General features: G+C 33.9%; 1 protein-coding gene across 11 annotated transcripts in view; it reads right to left on the bottom strand.

Moving 5' to 3' along the window:
• LOC111508188 (hyperpolarization activated cyclic nucleotide gated potassium channel Ih) overlaps positions 1-15789 on the bottom strand; it is a 298974-nt gene that overhangs the window by 40443 nt on the left and 242742 nt on the right. For 8 of the 11 annotated variants that reach the window (XR_012466886.1, XR_012466887.1, XR_012466888.1 and 5 more), the window contains exon 5: positions 14134-14277. The exons of 1 other annotated variant lie outside the window; for it this stretch is intronic. Coding sequence is in view for 7 of the 10 variants with exons in the window: in XM_074180651.1 (XP_074036752.1) it covers positions 14134-14277 (144 nt within the window). In the remaining 3 variants the exon portion in view is untranslated. The remainder of the gene's footprint in view (positions 1-14133; positions 14278-15789) is intronic. 2 more of the 11 variants (XM_074180652.1, XM_074180656.1) reach the window with 1 other exon arrangement.

Raw genomic sequence — 15789 nt, 5'->3', positions numbered from 1 at the left:
TCAACTCCCTACACTATAGGTAGAAACGCTTTGTTCCTTCACATGATTCCACACTATTTCTGACAAAATCTTGACGAAATAATTGAATCGATGTGAATTTTTTCGAATAATATGATATTTTGAAGGAAATCACGAAAATACTTTTCATTAACGATGCATAGCTATTATGAGTAAATGCTTTATATGTTGTTTTTTTTATTTCACTTCAAACCTCCATAATTTTCCTTGTGAAAGCTCATGGATAGCGAGAACTGCCTAACAAAATATGCCGAATTACTAATGGATTTGAGATTTTGAAATTTTGTATGCTCCAAACAATTACAGTATTCTGTCTGTACGTCGAACAGATGGAGTTGTGAAAAAGCCTTATCTGCACGTGATGCCAGGTCCAGTATTATTGGACAGCAGATTTTAGCACTCAACACTTTTCACACAAACAGTTCTATATGTCCTATTTAGTCAGATCAACTCACATTTTAACTTTAATGATATATGATGGAATTGACCAATACTTGATGAAAATCCATAACGTATTCAAGTAATACTTTGTGAGATGGTGGAAGAATAAAAACATTGGAGGATAGGGCATGTCCTCAAAACGGTTGTTTCTGTTCAATTTTTTGTGCAAATTATGTACAAGTATTGTTCAAACTCTGATATGGAATTTATCAATAACAAAAAGAATTTTTGTGTTTACCCTTCGAAAGCAGCTAACGAGTTAAATCTGGGAATCCACCAAACTATTTTCTTCCTAGTATATAAAAGTAGTTATTTGATGGTTCTGAAATAACAGAACTTCTCATTAATTCCTTTGAGTTTATGTTACCACTTTCTCCACCAAGAAAAGTTTTTCTGTATCAGATTACATTTTCAAGAGATACAGGTGTGAAGTTGTCAGCAAATATTTACATACCGAGAAAATCCGATTATTTAGTCAGAATAATGTTGGTGGATTTCCGGTTTAACATCGGGACTAACACCAAACATCAATAACTTACTGAAAGCTCGGATGGATCTCAATGATATTTCTTCGAAAACGCTACTGACTCTCATTGATCTAAACTAGAGTTTTATTATCGTCCTTTTAGAAATCAAACAAGGACCACCATTACTTTAGATATGTTGTTGTGCATATGACATTCAAAATGATTATATTCAATAAGGTTCAGAACACTGATGTTATTTTTGTTTATTGTTTCCATGGTGACATATTGCTATTGACTTCAATAAAAATTCGTCAGGGTAAATTCAAAATATAAATGTGCTCAAATTTGAAAATGACATTTATATTATTGTTAAAAAAGCACTTTTACACTGATATAATTTCAAACAGATATTTTCAAATGAAAGCCAATATCAAATGCCATATAAAAAAGGACCACTAGAGCATAACGGCTGTCTCGGCAACGGTAAAAAATAAGATGTCAGTTGATTTTTTTTTAAGCTTCAATACCTTCTTATTTTTTTTCGACTTGAAGGGGCATTTATTGTGATATATATTAAAGGAAATTAAAAATTTCTTTTGACACAACTAGAAATACAAATCAGTTCAAAGAACTAAGATTATTAAAAAAAAGAAAAGAAGAAAAAAAAAGGAAAGAAGAAAAAAAAAACACATCAAAGGTGCTGCTTCGTTTCCTCCTGTTCATAAAAGAGGACATATGCCTCATTACTCACAATTGATTTTGGCGAAATTAGGAACACCTGTGAATCGTTGTATTCATGCCATGTGCCACTATATGGGTGTCTGCAATATGCTGTGTAATGTCCGTTGTAAGTAGTCCCACTGTGATTTGATAGTGCATATAGATTATAATGACAAGGAGCCACATTGTCTGCTGCATAACTGCTCATATCTAATCCATCTGAAGAAAAGTCAATGGAAACATTCAATTTGCCACTGAACCTTTCCGTCGGAGAGCATCTTTTCAAATGAATTACTAAAATACGGGGAAACTTATAGATTGATGAGGACTTTGTACAATTTCTCCTTTGCCGGCACCTCGAACACATTGGTTTTTCATCTCCATGCAGAGTTTGAATGGAATTGAACAAAACTTGCTTTCGAACTAAAATTTCGTTGCTCTGTGCTTCCGGTTTCAAGAATAGACAAAAATACATGAAAATTAATAAGGTCAACATTCCCTGAAGATAATAGCCCCCCACGTAGATGTTATTTGAGAAATACTGTGGTTACTGGTATTGCTATTGAACCTAGTAGCAACTTTCGAATCGTTTTTTCAATATCAGAGGAATAAACTGAAATATCAATTCGGCGAACTGATATCTACAAATAGTTCTCAAAAAGTGTCACTTACCGAAACCAAAGCCTCTTTAACTTTACGTAGCTAGGACTTCAATTTACAATCTGGTCAATAAGAGAAAACACTAGAACCTCAAAATTTTCATGTTATGTGATTAATATTTTATTAGTTTATTCATTTGCAAACAGCATCGACTATTTGAAAATCAGTTATTCCAGTCCTGATTTCAATTCCCTCAATTATGAACGGACCAACAAGGATTCCTGATCTGGGGAATTTTCTAGTCTAGATCTATACATGACAAATCCTAAACTTGAGTCTCCTTTCGACTGACCACATAAGTATTTCAGTGTTGGGCGAGTCACCAATAAGTGTTGAAGAACAACCCACGCATGTTTGGTACTACAGATCTACTAACTGGAAAAATCTGCAAGACCTTTTCCAAATGTATCTTCGGCTAGAATTTTTTTTCGAATTGAAATCTGTGCTTCTGGAGTATCTGAGGATATTTTAACAGGCATAAATGCATATATTTCGTTTTAAATAAAATGACTTTTTAACGAAAAGACAATTAAAAAAATTGAAAACAAACTGTCGCAAAAGTCCCAGGGTCGAAAATCTTATCAGGTTTGATAACACTTGTGATGAATTGAGATAAGATGAAAGTGAAGAGCTGCATAATCAGAGAATTGAAAGTGAAGTTCTTGCCGGTATGAACTATCGAATCTTTATTATCAGTGACTACAGCAACTGGTCACAACAGCATTCAATTCCACTCGTAATATAAGTGACTGATTCAATAGTAACAATGAATGCTAAAAAAACAAACTTGCTATAAATAGTATTGAAAATCATTAGGAAACTATTGATCAATACATTCTTACATATTTGGAACATCTCAAGTGGTCATCAATGGTTGTGGAATTGGCCGCGGTGGTAGTGCGCCCGACTCACGATCGGAAGACCGTGGGTGCGATTCCTGCCTCGACCATATATTTTTCTCGAGAGAATTTATCTGGTTGAAGCTGGGATGATTCTGCAACCGTGTTAGGAATCACACGTTGAAAGGTAAGACCTCGTTAGTCTGCCAAGTTTCTCAACTTTTGAGAGTTGTCGTTCGTATGGGGGCGACAGCTGATTAACGGAAAAACAGATTTTAAACAGATTTTTTTTAAAACATCAAAAGACGATCTTCTCACATATGTCACCCATTTCTGCAACAATGGAGAATCACGGGATGTTGTGCTTGATATATCCAACAAATCCAAGGCCTTTGACCGTGTCTGACAAGAGTTCAGTGATTAAACTTCGATGATATCGCTCATTAGATCATTTTCCTTCGTGCCTCTCCATCTTTAATAAGGAACACTTATTTTTTTCTTGGAAGCCATTTTAATTTCTCCCAAGACTTCGGAAAACACTGCAGCCTCATGGTTTTACTGCGTTTTTCTTTCATGTTGTTCATGACACTCATTCGAATAGTCTTGTACCCTGTAATAGTTTTTACAGATTCCTTGCTGGATGTACGCCATATTCTTCTGGACATATCTTGGGTTGTTCATGAATTTTTTGCCTTCTGTGATCTAGTGCCTATATTCGCATAAAATTCAACAATCTCTCTATGCCCTTTGTTGCACTGTTTGCAGTTAATTGTAAACTGCAAACTGATGAACTGCTTTTTTTCTCCATATAGGTCTTTCATGTGTGTACTCGTGTATGTTTTCCTAGTATGTTTCTCATATATCCCTTTTTGAATCTGGTTCCGTACCAAAAATTTTGGTTCTTCACGGCATTTCCAGACCAGTCTTCTCGACCAGTTCGTCAGTACCTCAAGTGCAGTCTGGATGTCTGAAGCCTGGAAGACTGATGTGTACTGCTCGAGTGGATAACTTTAATGATGATTTCCCGCATAGTATTTCCCGCATTTAAATTGGCCCAGCCTTGCTTCTCCCATTATTACTAGATGTAAGGTAGGAATATTCAATATTTTTTCTAAGCAGCTGTAGTAGTGTTTTTTATTGCTACCGTTATTCTCAAAGAAAAATGCTGCTTTCAAGTAGCTATCGTTGGTTCATCCGAATACCCTTACCATCAACTGATGAAGTGCAAATACTTCAGGAAGATCGCAAACACAATTCTGATAATTATAAACATAGGTTAGTAGTTGTACCATCAGATGCTTCCTTTTTAGAGGTGTGCTGCACAAAGGATCCAAATTTGACGAATGTTATTTTTCAACCAATGAATAAGCTTAAATTAGGAGTCTCGATGCACCACATGAAGGAAGCAATATTGCTTCTCCCAACCATCTCAATGGTTGTTAAATTTCACAATAATTCGCTATCCTTGACCAATGGGGGCCAAATTTCACAATAATTCGCTATCCTTGACCTAATGTAAGAGATATATTGTAAATTATGAAAAGTTATATCATAAAGGTTTCGAAACATAATATTTTCCATGTAGGTTCTATAAAAATACTCCCACACTGAAATATTTTATAAGAGAATAATTAAATTGAGCATTCAATCAAATTTATGAATGTCAAATGCAGAACAACCCTGAAAAGGTCCCTAAGGAATTCTTCCAAGAACAATAATCTATTTTTCTACTATCAACATTCCAAAATGAAAATAGACCACATTTATGAAATCCAAGCGCCACTGCCATATCACGAAAACACCATAAATGGCAGACAGACAGAAATTAAATAAAAGAAAAAGCACCTCGGTGGTCCTGTCTCTGGGCGGGGGAATTGGGGTACCGTCGAGGGCGTATTCGGCTTGTCGCCCAGCTGGGTGCTGGTACATAGGTATCTGCGCAGCCCAAACACTTGATTTTTCAAAATTTTTAATGATTAATATGCCACACAACACCCTTTATCGAATTGATTAATAGATCAATGATGTTTATATTCAATTTCGAAGGTGGAATTTGTTGAAAATATTTTGTGGAAAATGAATGAGACGAATTGACGGGCTATGATAAATATTTCTTTGAACAGGAGCATATTCTGTAAAGTTACTATTGATGAAGATAAAAAAGTTAAAAATTAGAAAGCCAAAATCGTTATTTCCCAAAAAACTATTGATCTATGAGATAACTAATAAATTGATTGATGTAGCCTTTACTACGTGGTAGGGTCAACATGAAAAATGAGAAATTAAACTTATTTACCACTTATATTTGTAACTCATTATTGTAGTTTCGTCATATGTGGACCGATTTATTGTATTATTTTGGAAACCGCAGTAACGATAGTTACAAACAAAAGTGGTAAAAAATATAGAAAGTTTCATTTCTCATTTTTCAATACAACTGATATTTTTCGAGAAGTGCTGCTGATCTGTTAAGTGGTTAACTCAATCAAAAATGAAAAATCAATTGAAATTACTTATCAATTAATTATATATGAGTGTAATTTAGACTAATATCCCAAGTGTGAAAAAAATCAAAAAATTACTTGGTTGTGTGTGATTAACAATTTCTACAATTTTATTTGGTTTTTGTTCGAGAAATAGTATATTTGTTAATTTCGAAAAAGCAATGGTGATATATTAAACGGAATATTATCAGAATTAGTGTTGACATTCTGGAAACTTATCTATCATTGTTCTCTCAATTTTTTCAGTACAATTTGTGGATACAAATGATTTTTTTGTACAACTGTCATTAAAAGTGATATTTTTAATGGTTGTCAAGAATATTAAAAGATGATGTTTACAAAGTAGCGTTTAACACTAGTGGTACAAAGTACCACTAGTGTTAAACGTATTTTTAACACGATTTTTTCGACCAAACAGCAATAAAAATATGATTATTCAATTTCCAAGGAAGTTTCATTATGAACAATTGATATTGATACAATTATATTCTGTTACAAATGTATTATATACATTATTATTATTTATAAACATTAATATGAAAAGTAGAATTAGAATAACTGCTGATATTAATACCTTGCGATGTTGAAGAGCCTTGTAATATATCTGAGCTATCTGAGTTGACAATTTCATGGGCATTAACATTTAATTCTTGAAGTGAAGAGAACAATGCTGTAACGCCGAAGCTAGCTGTTGGGATTATTCTTTCAGCAATTGTCTTTTTATATGAAATAGATTGATCGATGTAACCCTCAGCTACTGTTGTAGACTTCCATCCTCCGTGCTTCTTAATATTCGTTATATTAGCTCCTGATTCTGCTAGCAAACAAGCAGAAGACCTTTTGAAACAGTGACCTGCATATTCCTTTGGTTCCGGGAGGTTCAGAAACTCATCAATGGTAGAGTTGCCATTGAGTTGGCACTGCATTTATAATTTGGGTAAAAAACGTTGGTGATTGATAACAGAAGGGCGTAATGCAACGTACTTATTAAAATAGTCAATGTTTTTTCCAACAATGCGAAAAGAACGACGTATTTTCGTTTTTGTATTGGAATTTCAACAATCAATGATTTATCCATTAATTTAATGTCTTTTAATAATAAATGGCACAGCTCTTCACGCCGGTAGGCTCCATATATTCCGAAAATAGTAGTAACTTTTTTCATCATATATTTTTCATCTGGCGCCTCATTTATAGACCTCTGGAATTGTTCAAACATAAGAGTTTTTGATTTTTCGTGCCTATAACTTTCATTTTTTAGCTTCAAGAATGCTATTACCTTGAAATATTTGCTTTTATTAACACCATTTTAACGAGCGCACTCGACTTAATGAAAAGTTGCTCCACAAAGTTGACGAGTTCCATATTTTTTATTTCTCTCCTAGATAGGCTAAGCAGACGCTTTCGCTGAAATTTTCTTCGACATTTTTAAGTCTACACCAGCTAAAAAATTAGAATGCGATGTCGTACTGCTGAGCCGATTTTTTGGTGACAATTCAATTGAAGCACTTTTTGCAGCCTCTTCAATATCATCAGGAACACACAATTCTTCACTATTGTTCTTCATTATGCAAGACATTAAATACCAGTGAGAACTTTAAATGTGACTTTAAATAAAACGCGTGAGCTGTAAACAATACTGTTTGTTGGTAATCAGGTGATTAGGCGTCACCTGACACTGCCACTTCACAACAAATGCGATAACATGAAAATAGTTAACTGACAAGAGATGTCAAAATGTGTTTTTATAGAAATATTAAATTCATTTATTTTATTCTGAAAACAGGGCAGTTGTACAAAAAACTTTGCATTATAATGGTGTTTTATTTTGTTCGTGAAATTGCTCAATTCGCTACGCTCGTTTCGCAAACTTTGAAATTCACAAAAGAAAACCTTACTTTTAACACTCATATCATAAATGGCTATTATAATTATTGAATTGCAAGAAAATCAGAGTCAAAAGTGGTGAATTGTCGGTCACATTGGTAATGTGACCGACTAATGATCTGAATATCACTGATTACTAAATATATTCTTATGATGTACTGTTTGGAACCTTTGGTGTAGTAATGAATATTACTGGAGTTTTTTCCCAACACCAAATCGTTATTTTTACACCTCGACAAGTGATCTTCCAAGTGATCATCTTCCTCTTGAAGATGATCACTTGGTGATCGAAACACGTGTCGAGGTGTAAAAATAACGATTTGGTGTTGGGAAAAAACTTCAGTAATATTAAATATATTCTTGTCCATAAAAAAGGAAAGTAATTCCTTCTAAGTACCACTTATAAACTTCAATACATTTTTTGATGTCAGAATTTATAATTTATCAGAAACTCATTATCCATGCATCTTTGTATAGAGTTAATTTCTTTAAATTGACTGCATTCTTCCTTTCTTTGGAAGATTCCTACATTTTTTGTATAAAGATAGAGAAGTAGAAAGCCAAAACAGTTCTTTCCCAAATAATTAGGCCTCTGGAAAGGTTAGAGTGAAGTCATGAGATATCATCCAAAGATAATGGATGGTATTTCATAATGGGGAACATGTCGAACTATGCCCAGAGAATTCACAAAAAATATACATAAGTACATCCAACCGAACAATTCCGGTGAAAGTTTACTTTCTGAATGAAAATAAGTACCAGATATCGAAAAATGCTTGAGATGTGAATGAGTAAGATTTAACAAGATCAAGATAAGCAAGAAAATGACCATTATAATAATGGCCCGAAATTGTCGAAGTATGAACCCAGTGCCATTCTGAGTTCTCGACTTGAACAGCTTTGGAATAAAAACAAATAACAGAAAAAAAGATGTGTCATGATATCTTGGACACAAACTACTTGGTGCTACTTAGTATACCTGTGTTTGGTTGATGTTATAATACTGGGTTTTTCTGTTCACTGGCTTCAAAAGTTGCCACCTATGGATTCACGAGGTTTTACTTTTCAACTTGCGAGCATATGAATTTTTTTTTGAGTCCTACGAATTGTTCAAGAATGTAGAAAATAGGACTTTGAGATGTTTTGTTTGTATACAAGAAGCTATAATCGACGATCGAAATAGTTTTTCTGTAAACTGATAACTTAGTCCTGTCATCTTAGTAAGTTCACTTCGGAATTTGAAATACCCAGCTATGAACTCGTATAAATTTGTACTTTGACATCCTAAAAGTTGTCACACAACCTACAAATGATAGGGAGTACGCGACTATTAAAATCGAAGATCCAAGGTCACAAAAATCGATTTTTGGAACTTTTTTTGCAAATATCTCGTTTCCTATGGGTTTTTAGCTATTTATAGTCGTTATCGATATTGAGTTTCCTACAGTTTTTTTTTGCATTTTTTTTTTATGCGAAAAAGTTTATAAATTATTCTGCATCGCATTGTATGGAGTAAAGAAGATTCTTTCTGTACTATTTTAGATAAATATTAAAAGTATTCACAAACGTATTAGAGTTCAAAAATTATTGTTGTATTTGACGGATATTCAGACTACAGTAAGAACATAAAAGCAATAGAGCAGCTGAGATGAACTGAGGCAATTTCGAAAACATATGAAGTTTGTTTGACCTTCCTTAAATGATGCCCTAAGTTGTGAAGAATTTAATCCCCTACAAATTCGATACCAAACACAAATAGCGAAAAACCCATAGTAAACGAGATATTTGCAAAAAATGTGCAAAAATCGATATAAGAAAAGATATCAAAATATACCTTGATACGAGTTTACAGCTAGGTATCCGAATTTTTGAGATATTCGCCTAATTTTGACTAAAACGACTGGACCAAACTGCCAGTTTAAATAGTGAGAGTAAACAGATGAAAGTAACTTCTGCCTGTTTAGGTTCAGTTAAAGTTAAAAAAACTATAAATTTGTCGAATAGATAGTTAATTTTGAGGCATTTATGTTCGTACTTATGTGTTAAAAATCTTAGAAGAGATACCAAAGCCTTTTCAATCCAGGAGGTGAAAATAATTGTAAATAGGATGAACATGTCTTATTTCATCTTCCCATAATTTCCACATAATCAACGGAATTATATATATCCCAAACATAAAGGTGCTGTGTGGCATGGAACAAATTGATCATTAATTTGAAATATTTCGAAATATGAAACGTAATGGACTGCTCATGATGAGCTACATTTGTGAAACTGTGTGGAAATAGTGTTTCTGTTTGGAAAGTATAAGGAAATTTAGAGATTCACAGAAAGATTGATTCAATAGAAATAAGCAAGACTGGTTTGAAAGAGAACTAGTAAGCTTATCAAAACACTTAAAGTAAGAAGATCGGTACTTGGATAAATTTGACTCAGAGAGAATGATTCGTTCATGTTACTTTATTGTAACGACGTTCTTCAGAACACATCTACACGAATAGGAGAATTAATTTCTGATTGAATTAACAACATTAACAAATCATTCTCTAGAGACCAAATGATACATGTTTCACATGTTTCAATAACTTTAAAGGGGTTCTTATGAATCAAGGCAAAATACTCGTATTATTAGCTGAAAAGTGCGGAACTGTATCTATGATATACTTAGTGCTGAGAAGTAAGTTGCAAATTTAGCTTTTCATTCCAAGCATGGCTGAGCCCTTTGTTGCGAAAAGCCTAAAGCTCACAATAAGTTCGCTTCATTTATTACCACCTTTCGAAATTATTTACTTATTATTTTTTCTATTTAAATATATCCAAAACTCTTGAATGAATGTTATTCATGACAAATTTTTGAGTCATCATATACTAAAGATTATAGTCTATACGAAGTCAACCCGAACAGCTGAATAGAAAACCGTACCGGGTCTAGTAAATTTACTAGTTAATACCTCCCACATAAAAATGATGATTAGACCTCGTATGAATTTTTTACTTATTACTCAAAGTATGTCGAACAAATGATAGTGCATGAAAACATGATGTTCAAAGAAATGTCGAGTCCACTGTGTGGCTTGGGGGTCAATTTATAAAATTGGTTTATTCTGCGTTGGATTGCATTAGTGCCGTGTTTTTCCGAATATTTTTCTTGTTGTTGTTATTATTTGATCAAGATGGCGTTGTGCAGATATTTTCGTGATGTTTCTGATAATGTCGAAGGCTCAGTTGAAGATATTTCTACAGCTTCGGAATTTTCAAGTGAAGACTTGCATTCTCAAACCAAAAGATTACAAAATATTTACAATTGCGAATTGTATACAAGTTTTACTAAGAAAACAAGGTTTCAACTCTAGAAATGGTTCGTAACGAGTTACGGCATTATTCCGGTTATGTAATACTGCGTAATAGTTTGCTAGATTGTGGGTTCAAGTAGAGAAAAATAAATGGAAGATTGGTCAATATGGAGTCATTTTGCATCGTAGTAAGATGGCAGCAGTAGGTATTTACGAAAAATTAAGGAATGCCGTCAATCAAAAGGAGAGATAGTGTACTACATTCTACACAAATATAAATCCATCATCTGCTGACTGCCATGAAGATATGACCGCCAGTCTTTTTGAAAAGTGGTTAAATGAACAACTGCTGCCAATTCTTTCCCCAAATTATGTTACTGTTATGGACAATGTGGCTTATCATTCCCGTCTACATAACAAAATTCCCACTAGTAGCACTAGTAGTCCTAAATTCACAGAAAGTAAAAATTTTGAAATTTCGAAAAAAGCGACAAAGGCGAAGCCCATGCTCATACGTCTTTCCCCTTTTTATTGTGAATTCAATCCGATTGAGATGATTCCGTACTAGGAAATATACGAACGGTTATTAAAGAAGTTAACGACACTGGTGAATGGATGAAATATGTCCAGCAAGTCATTAAAAAAGAGAATGAATAGTACATCATTTCTTCCATTGACCCCATTATTATAACCCCAAATTCAGATTCAAACTCTGAAAATTCAGATAATGAATTTCAAGTGTTCATTTGATTCTCATGTAAGTACAAATATTACTCTTTACTACCGATAAAAAATCCGTCTAGGCCTATGAAAAATGAAATTAATTCTGAAAAAAATACTACGCCGCCCATGCCATACAAAGAAACTGCCGACGTTCGATAACTATTCAGTTTTTATGCCATTCGAATTGACTTGGTACACAATATAATTTGTTAATTCATTCAGGAATTGGATAATGTATTTAAAATATTGATAATTTTAATACATTTTTTAATCTTTCCTCAAATCCATCGTTTATTACATTGGCACATCATAACTACCTATAATTGCACAATTGAATTATTTTCTTGGCAATCCAAGAAAATAACTGGACAGTGAGAAAATATGGAAAAGTTCAAATTGATATAACTATTCATGAAAACTGAGTTATTATATTTTTGAATGACAAAGCATGTTGACTTTCAGAAAGGAACATTGAGATAACACGGAACAGAATGGAACTGGTTTAAAATTTCTATAGAATTGAATGTCACTTCACAACAATTTTTTTGGGATATAATTTGTATGTGAAAGAAACTTGAATACCCAAAAATGATTGTTATGAATTGGATGGGATTATGATTTGATTGAGAGATTATGATTGGGGTTATGATTTGATGGGATTCTGTTTTTGTAAACATATGATAAGTGGTTTTTTTTTCTTTCAAGTTTTTACTTTTCACAACTTTTTGTAAAGAATTTTCAAAATGTTCCATACAATGGTACATGTTTTATTCAAATATAGAACTATATGGAACATATCGATTACAGTTCGGTTCTCATATATTATTATCCGTATGAGGGTAAATGAAACCAATCGTCATTATGACAGTCAATTGCATCTCCAAACAGATTTAGGTATACTTCGCTTGTTGAATTTTTGGGTATGAAGAGAAGTCCTAAAATATGATTCGCTGAAATGCTATATCAGATGTTTATTTTCTTTGTGTTTAGGGATAAAACACATAAAATCATTATCGCCATTCCAGTGGAATCATTATCGTTAATTCAGTGAAATCATTATCGTCATTCTAGGATCGGCAAACATGTCTATTTACAGCACCATTTGAAGAAAATGTGCATTCATCAGATTTGCAAATTTCGCATAAAAAGTTTCGGAACTTTAAACGCAGGTTGATTTCTTCATAAAAACCTTTTATAATAGGTTTGTTCTGGTTTTGACATCCTAAACTGTTTGGAAACTGCGCAAGACATGATGCGTACAAACATAAAATCTCAAACAGCACGAAATAGTCTCGAACACTCGTTCAAACCAAATCGCTTTTGAGGAGACCATTGTGCCATCTATCGCATATATGAAGAGATGAAGATGAGAAAATACTATTGATCATGTCCATTTTGATATGTAGCGTATCTTTATAGTCAGTTCAAATATTATCTACCCTCAATCATCAATTATTCATATCAAATAAACAAAAAAAACATCCTAGCAAATAGCCCAAACAAATTTCCACATGAATGCGCATGAGCAACGGGAACAGTTCTCAACAGTACAGCCTCGAGAGTAAGAACGATTCGGGACGGTTCAAAACAGTTTATGATCATTTCGCAGTCGAAACCATAACAGAGGATTCATCAGTCCGAATTTATCCTCAATGAACCAGAACGCTGTATATCAATTGCGCATAATCCTGACGTCCTAGAACCTGAATTTCGTAGAACCAGAACAAACCTAATACTACGACTATTCTCTTTCAGTTCCTGTTCACATTTGAATTTGTATAGAGACACCTGAAACTTGAGCTAGCTGTCGGACACTTAGGATATTATACATATATAACATATATAACTTTTACATATATAACTTCCACCATTTTATTTCAGATGTTACGCTGTGGCTGATGTGTCACATCACGAACAGATTCAGTATGAATAGGCTTCTGTACTAATTTCGTAACATACTAATGAATTTGATAAGTAAAATTTGAAACCTCTGGCGTAAAATAAATATTTTTTCAAACACCTAAATCTCAGCAGTACCTAGGCTCTCTGATTGATCATAAATAACGTCTGATATTGTTCATCCAGAAAGAACCAACAGCGTAGAGCTGCAAATGAAACTTTTCCTATTGGATTAAAATAGTAATACACATAAAATGTTACTTACGTTATTAGCTTTATGATTTATGGCGCCCAACGTGGGGCAGATGAGCCAAAACAGGAGATCTAAGGGTTTTCTTTGAGCGTGGAGCTGAAACTGTGAGTTTTTCTGTCTGACAACAATAAAAACAATAAAAATCCATCAAAGTGGTGGTTCATTAACTTCACTCAGAAAAAAAAATTATACCCTGAGATTTCCTGTCTTGGTTTACACCCTAAAAGACGAGTTCTAATAATTTTCAGTTCCATTTCAGTTTCGTGATCAGAATGTTCGATTACGAAAATATATAATTGGTGATAAGAATCAAATATACTATACAGTCACGTCAATTCGAACTTACCGCCACCACAATGAATGGGACTGTCCACATTGCGTGAAAGCTGAGCGCATTATGACTACTTACAAAAAAAACAATATACTTACATACACCTCTTCCCATTGGCTGACATATCGCACCAACCTTGACAGCCGAAGAAGCCGCACCAATGACAACAACTTGGCGAGACGCAGGATGCGCAATGCGCGTCCTGCGTGCAGGATTTGGAAACTGTCGCCGTAATCCTGGAACAGAGGTTTTGAGAGTGCGGGTAATTGCAAAGGTCTACGAACGCCCAACAGATATCTATTTAAGAGACAACAGTCGACATTCCTTTGTGTAAGGTCTGTGTATGTGTTGGTGAGTTTCAATAAAAACAGTTATGAATATTTCATGTGAAAATTTTGAGGATAGCTTGTATCTCTTTGTCTGGATTTTGCTGCGCTTTTGTTTATTGTATCTCTTTTTCTTGATTTCGCTTTCCTTTTGGTTTTTGCAACATGTATCTCTTTTTTTTTATGACATTGCTACTCGTTGTGAATATACATTTATCTTCTGCCCCTTTTTTAGGTTCCAATTGCCCCATAGCTGCCTTCAAAAATTACGTTTCTGAGTTTGAAACTAGCAATACAAATCGTGTCTCTACATTGACGTTCAGAATAGACTCATCAACAAACCGACTGTCGGATGCTGAGTACGAATAAATATTGTTTCACAGTCAGCTAGAGTTCAAACAGGAATGTTTTATAGTGAAATGAGGGTCTGGCAAGGATGAGACACTGAAACAGAAAAGCCTATGAGGCAGTCCTAAAAACAAGTTTTTTGTAATAAAATAGTCTACACTACACACATCGAAATAGTAGCAGTTCAATTACTAGAAGCTATTATCTCTACGTACAACGGAAATTGTCCCATCGTCAACCAGATATCAAACAGGAATGTTTTCACTGGTGTAATGAATAATTGGCACGGATCAGATAATAAACTAGAAAAACCTCTGAATGGGAAAGGAAATCAGGTATCTGGAGTGAATATGAAAATTCCTTAATTGAATACAATGAAGCTCTGAGGAAATCAAAGAGAGACATATAAAGAAGGTTATACGAGGAGGTCGAATAGACCCATCTATGTGCCAGGCTCTATGAGATATTTTCGAAGGGAATAATTTGAAAGCAAATATTGATGTTCTCCAAGTACATTTTTCTGGGTCGAAAATGATATATTCAATATCAGAGCCCCAAAGATATTCAGAACTGGAGATTACGAAAAAGTCATTCAGGTAGGATTGGCTAGTGGGAAAGAGAGTGATAGATTTGGAGAAAATTAAGTGTACTTATGGTACACTCATTTCAACCATGTAAGTCGCCTTAATCGCATCCAGTAACACTGCGGAAAATACTGACACATTTACTTCAATCCTTAGAGAAAATTTGGCTCTGGGATACATACGATATGAACACTAGGATTACCTTCATTCCAAAAAGACAGGATTCGGTAAAGGCCTCCACACCAATCAATCTCATCTCATTTGGTTTGAAAATCTTATAAAAAAATAGACAAACATATTAGGTACATGTCAATGTATCGAGACCAATTTGCGTACAGTTTAGGTGAGTCAACGGAAAATTCTTTGGGCCAGATCTCAAAATACGCTCATTGAAACAAGGAATTTACTTTATGCTTGCTTATTCTAAGAAAAAATAATCTAGGCGATGAGAAGAAGATATACTACTGTCGAGGGAAGTTCAATATCTGATAGTGAT

This window comes from Leptinotarsa decemlineata, unplaced genomic scaffold (genome assembly GCF_025532065.1).
Source record: "Leptinotarsa decemlineata unplaced genomic scaffold, Ldec_3_MD MMD2_tig00026299_RagTag_RagTag, whole genome shotgun sequence".
NCBI lineage: Eukaryota > Metazoa > Arthropoda > Insecta > Coleoptera > Chrysomelidae > Leptinotarsa > Leptinotarsa decemlineata.
Note: the sequence above shows the minus strand (reverse complement) of the source record. Positions and strands in the feature narration are given on the sequence as shown.